At 51.4% G+C, this 6,057-nt stretch overlaps 1 protein-coding gene across 3 annotated transcripts in view; it reads left to right on the top strand.

Annotated features, from left to right (window-relative positions):
• The window catches only part of XPO6 (exportin 6), a 56,885-nt gene that overhangs the window by 28,123 nt on the left and 22,705 nt on the right, over window positions 1–6,057 (top strand). For all 3 annotated transcript variants that reach the window (XM_017741279.1, XM_008639074.2, XM_017741278.1), the window contains 2 exons: window positions 2,234–2,687; window positions 5,874–6,000. In XM_017741279.1, the coding sequence (XP_017596768.1) occupies window positions 2,234–2,687; window positions 5,874–6,000 (581 nt within the window). The remainder of the gene's footprint in view (window positions 1–2,233; window positions 2,688–5,873; window positions 6,001–6,057) is intronic.

Consider the following 6,057-nt stretch of genomic DNA (forward strand, 5'->3'; position numbering starts at 1 on the left):
GCCCAGGGAACAATTCCTGCACAATACCCCATCCACCCCTGCCCTCTGGCAGTGGGAAGCCATTCCCTGTGTCCTGTCCCTCCATCCCTTGTCCCCAGTCCCTCTGCAGCTCTCCTGGAGCCCCTTTAGGCCCTGCAAGGGGCTCTGAGGTGTCCCTGGATCCTTCCCTTGTCCAGGTGAGCACCCCCAGCTCTCCCAGCCTGGCTCCAGAGCAGAGGGGCTCCAGCCCTTGGGGCATCTCTATGGGCTTTCTCTGGACTCTCTCCAGCAGCTCCAGGTCCTTCCTGTGCTGGGCCCCAGGGCTGGGGCAGCTCTGCAGGTGGGGTCTCACCTGAGGGGGCAGAGGGGCAGAATCCCCCCCTCCCCTGCTTCCTACACTGGGGCTCAGCCCAGCACAGAGGGGGTTTCTGGGTGCTCACAGCCAGGACATGACCAGCTCTCATCCTCCAGCACCCCAAATCCTTCCCCCAGGGCTGTTCTCAGTCCATTCCCTGCCCTGCCTGGGTTTGTGCTTGGGATTGCCCCAGCCCTGGTGCACTTGGCCTTGTTGAGCTTCAGGGGTCTGTCAAAGCACAGTGTGAGCTGTACATGTGTGACTGTCCCCACAGGGGGGTTCAGTGCTGAGATTGAAGGGCTGGATTGTCTCGTTCAGCCCAAGCCACGTGATGCCCTCAGTTTCTGGAGTGCAGGAGAAAGAAGCAGTGATAAGGCTTGGCAGGGAATTAGGAGTTTAGTGATGTAAGACATAAATCTTGGTGAAAAATGAAGACTTAAGAGGGCTGTGTTCATCACTCGGGCTCTTGTGTACGTTGCAAGTAGCTCAGTAAATCATAGCTGTTATTCTGGCACTGCTGGTGTGTCTGGATGTTTCACTTCCAGAAAAAATCCCTCAGATTCTCTGAGAACTTCAGATTCTGTAGCACAACAAGTGGCAGATTTTTAAAGATGAGGAGATTGTTTGTACTCAAGGAGGAGAAGTGCATTGAACAACCTGGGGAGGGTGAATAATTTTGCAGCAGGTGGAAGCCTGGAGATTGTGGGCACCATCTGTGGGAAAGGCAGCCTGGCTGGGGCTGGCCCTTGGATTCCAAAAGCTTTTGAGGAAGCGAAGGCCATCAGGGTCAGGGGAGTCTCTGGATTGTTGGTGGCTTGGTTAGAGGTGGGAGATGAAAGGTGAGTGGATATGGTCCCCTCCTGCTGTGAGGGGGGAGTTCACCCTGGACTAGGCAGGATTAGCTTTAGAGCTTCTCCACATCATTCTACAGAGAATTCACAGCAGCAGCAGTCAGAAATAATCACGTGCTGTGCTGGTCTGTGGAACTGAGGCTCATCTGCACCTTGAGTGGTGGCTGCACTTCTGCTCTTGTGCTGTCAGTAGGTGCAGAGTAGCAATGAAAGCTTTGTAGAAGGGCACTACAGGTGATGGAGGGGTTTGGGTGGCTTCCCTGTAAGTAACAACAGGAGTAAAACCTTCAGTCTGTCAAAGAAACTGAGCGAGGAGCAGCATGAGAAGCCTACTGACACAAAGAAAGTGAAAGCAGGGATTCTTTCTGTTTCCTGTTAGGGTAGAAAATGGAACTAGCAGCTGGCATACCCCAACCAAAGCAGCTTCATGGTGAAGCTGTGGAACTCTGCCACAGGATATTGCAAATATTAACTTTATGTGGCTTCAGTTGGAGGCTGGAGAAAGTCATGGAAGATAAATCCCGAGGCTGTGTCAAATTTTTCAGACTCCACCTTTCTTGGGAAGCTTCTGTCCTGCTGTGATTGGGAGGCTGGGGGATGTGATCTGTGCCTGCCATGGCTTTGGCTCCCTGGGAAGAGGTGCTGCACTGAGTGAGCTGTTTGGTGTGATGGGAACATCACCCAGGAGTGTCACAGGCCAGCAGAAGACTCTGCCACCTTCAGTGTAGCAGGGATGTGCCCACCTTGCATCACGGATGCTCAACCTTGTGGGGGGATAGAATTTTACAATAAATTCCTAAAATCCAGCCCGTGGCATTGTGTTTCCTGGAACACCGTGGGGGTGCCCTGCCTGGTAAGGCCGGAAGGGTTGTGTGAGGCCAGTTCCTGAGTACAGAAATCACCAGGTCCTCCCACACAAATAACCTGCTGGGTGTTCTGAGTTGGAAGGGATCCACAGGGATCATCAGAGTCCAGCTCCTGGCCCTGCACAGGACTGGGCTGGGCAGCTGGGGGTTCATGCCCTGCCTGACACCGCTGTCTCCCCCAGGTGACCTCTTGAGTAGCCTCTTGCAGAGCCCCAGCGCAGCCAAACTGCTGACCCAGCCCATCCCCATCCTGGACACAGACAGCGAATACATCTGCTCCCTGGCACTGGAGTGCCTGGCACACCTCTTCAGCTGGATCCCTTTGTCCACGAGCATCACCCCGTCCCTGCTCACCACCATCTTCCACTTCGCGCGCTTCGGCTGCGACACCCGCGCCCGCAAAATGTCCTCGGTCAACGGCAGCAGCCACAACTCGGTGCTGGGGCAGGAGCGGGGCCGCCTGGGCGTGCTGGCCATGGCCTGCATCAACGAACTGATGTCCAAGAACTGTGTGCCTATGGAGTTCGAGGAGTACCTGCTCCGCATGTTCCAGCAGACGTTCTACCTCCTGCAGAAGATCACCAAGGAGAACAACGCGCACACGGTGAAGAGCCGGCTCGAGGAGCTGGATGAGAGGTAGGAGCAGCTGAGCTGCCGTGCCAGGGCCTTGTGCTTTCTCTGAAGGACTGGGGGGGTTTATTTTGGGGTCATGCATGGTGTGTCTGATGGCCTTTTTTTCAGACTACTGACCTGGGGCGGCTGGGCAGACAGGTAGGTGTGCCCAGGTAAGGGCCTCTGAGGGCTCGCTGCTGAGGGACCTGCTGGCCCAGGTTTGTGCTCCTCGCTGTCCTCTCCCTCGCCTGTCCTGTTCGTTGCTGTTTGACTGCAGGTCTGAGGTGGCACCAGAGCTGACCCTGTTGTCACAGAACACAGAAGAGGCTCCGTGAGGTAAAGGCACTGCAGTGTCCCCTCTGTCCCCTCTGCCCAGCATCTGCCACTCTGCCCAAACCACACAGAGTGGGGACACATCCTGCGAGCCATGACTTGGAAGCAAACAGCAGTAGCTTCCTGCCCTTCCTTGACCCATGGCCATTTCTGATTCTCTTTTATTTTCACTTCTTGAATTTATTTTTAAACACCACCAAACACAGCTTGGGGAGCTCTGTTCAGTGCTGAATGGCTCCACCTCCAAGGCTCTCCGCAAGCTTGGCTGGAGGCAGCAGGGAAGCAGCAGCACCTTGGGAAGCTGTGTATTCTCATTTTCCAGGCTGTTACTGCCACCTTTTGTTCCCTAGGACACCTCCACTGCCTTATGTCAGATATTCCTACTTGTAGGGGAGAAAGTGAGACTCATCTTGCTGTTGTGTTGAGTGGCTGAGCCTGGGTGTTGGCAGGGTGGTGACTTGGTGCTGCCTCTCATCACAGGGCTGCTGACAGTGGCAGAGAGGTTGCAACTGTGTGAAAGTGCCGAGTATCTTACTACAGGTACACAAAGGTGGAAATAAATTTCCACTCAGGGAAAAAAAGCATTTATGAAAAAATCTGTGGGTCCATTTGTAGGGAGGACAGGCACGTTCTGCTGCAGAATTCTCCTTTTCCATACCTTTAGATAAAGGTACAACTTTGGGATGGCAAATCCAGACTCACAGGGAGTTCTATTGTTCATTTTTTTGCTAGCTCTGACTTGTGTCTCTCTCTCCCTAGAAATGAGACGTGGGAATGTGCCACCTTTGCCTACAAGGCACAGAGGGCCAGGAGTTCCCCTCTGGGCTTCAGAAAAGCTCTCCTGGAAACCCACAATCCTATATTTAACTGTTCTTTCTTTTATGGACAGTATCAAGCCACCAGGCTTCAGTGCAGGGTCTGGAGCTGTGCTGGCCTGGGCAGAGGTGGTGTTGTCATTCCATGACATTCTTTGGACATGTTATCCACAGGGATTGTTGGGGCCTGGAGTTGTGAGACCCCCTTTATTCATTGCTAAGGTCTGAAATAGGGATGGAACCAAGATGTTCAGGAGACTGGAAAAATCCAGCTGTCTTCTGGGGGAGTAGAGCTTTCTTTTCTCCTTGTCTTCTCCCTTGAGATGTCCATGAGGAGTTTCCTTTGTCACTTAAGGGCACAGCTGTAATTTTTGTGTCCAAAACTAAAGGGTTTAGTGCATGAAAGTGTCATCCTGGCTTGGACTAACAAAATCCTGAAAAACAGGGGCACTGAAGAAACCCCCTTCAGTAGATGGATGTCCTCAGAACCTGCAAGCCCTGGAATCCTTCCTTGCCTTCTTCTTGTGCTGCTGGTTATTTTTTTTTCTGTTAAAAATCAGTCTGAACTGCCAGACTAGTCCAGGACAGAGTAAGTTCAAATTGCCTTTTGCTTCATTTGTGTTTGGCTTTGAAGATCCCAAAATACGGGAGGTGGCTGGGAAGGATCCAAGCAGTGGCTCGGTGGTTGGGGGCCAAGGAAGAGTTTCACTGGTCTCAGGTCAGAGCCTGTTTAGAAAATAGAAACTAAAAGGATGAAGGAGATGTTTGAGTCTGGACTTAATTCTTTTTCTATTTTCCCCTGGCTTTGATTTTGAAGTGTTTGATCTGTGCTCAGGTGTGCTCAGTGATCTCCTGTCAAGCAGGCAGTGCCAAATAAAGAAGGAACTTCATCTTTTTTGCATATTCAAAGCAGTGTGTGGTGTTGTAGGCTCACAACAACCCCCAGCACTGCAGCTCTGTCAGCTGCCAGAGCTGCTGGTCTTGAGGGAGCTCTTGTTAGAAGGAGTGGGGATTCCCAAAAAAACCCCGAAATCCCCAGAGTTTGCAGCAGTGCAGAGCAGGCAGTGGAGTAAAACCAGGCTGCTCATGCGTGTCTGAAACTGTGCTGAGCCCAACTTTTTATTTTAAAGACAAACTTTAAGCAGTCCTGCATTTCAGAGCTCTGGGCATGTGGGAAGGCTGGAATTGCCTCTGTGTGTGATGTGTGTGTGATGTGTGTGTGATGCTGCCATCCCTCCTGTGGCTGATGGAGCGTTTCACTCTTGCTGCACAGAGGGATCTGGAGATGATTTTTAACCCTGCTGAAGCTCGTGGTGTGCAGGGTGTGTTTGTGTTCCTCAATAAAAGCTCACCCCACTGTGGGCTTTGCCATTTTTCCCCTCAAGAACTCTCCATGCTGCACCGAGGTCCTGCTCTTGCTGCAGTGCCTCAAGATTTGGTGGCAGGCTCCTTTTGGGAACCACACTTTGTACATTCCCTGAGGAGCCCCATGCTTTGGAGGAAGATTTCTCTTTTATTTCCCAATTCAGTCCCAACCCTCAGCTCAGCAGCTCTTGGGTGGCTGATGTCCACTGCAGGAGGAATTTTCCTTTCCAGCTCTCAGCTGCCTGGTTCTCCCACTCCCTCCTGTAAATGTAACCCCTCTGTTGCTGATTCCTGCATTAACTTCTTGCTTCCAGCTGAGTTCCTCAGGGGTACAGTTCATTTCACTAATCCTGTCTGCATCAGTACGATGACCTTTGCTATTATTATTATTTCTCCAGGGTGGAGGGGGTTGTGTTTATTTGCAGGCCTGGTTGATCTCGATATTTATCTGAATATTAAAGTTGCTTTTGACTAGATTGTCTTTTCTGCTGTTTCAGGTGTAAATGGAGTGAAGGGTTGCCCATCCTGTAGGTAATTGTTGCAGGGCTTTATATTTTAATTGTTCTACTGATGGTTAATTGTAACTTTCTTTCGAATGAGAAGATTTTGAGTGGCTTTTATCACTATGTCAATGAAATTGCTTTCCCTTGGGGCACCTTTCCTGTTTTTTCTCAGTGCTTTCTCCTTTCCCTTGCAGCTACATTGAGAAGTTCACAGATTTCCTCCGTCTCTTTGTGAGCGTCCACCTCAGAAGGATCGAATCCTACTCCCAGTTCCCCGTGGTTGAATTCCTGGCCCTGTTGTTCAAATACACTTTCCATCAGGTACAGGCCCACACCCTCGTTTTCCCCAAACTGTTCTGTTTTCCTCTTCAGCAGCAC

The sequence above is a fragment of the Corvus brachyrhynchos genome, unplaced genomic scaffold (assembly GCF_000691975.1).
Source record: "Corvus brachyrhynchos isolate BGI_N302 unplaced genomic scaffold, ASM69197v1 scaffold58, whole genome shotgun sequence".
NCBI classification, from domain to species: Eukaryota; Metazoa; Chordata; class Aves; order Passeriformes; family Corvidae; genus Corvus; species Corvus brachyrhynchos.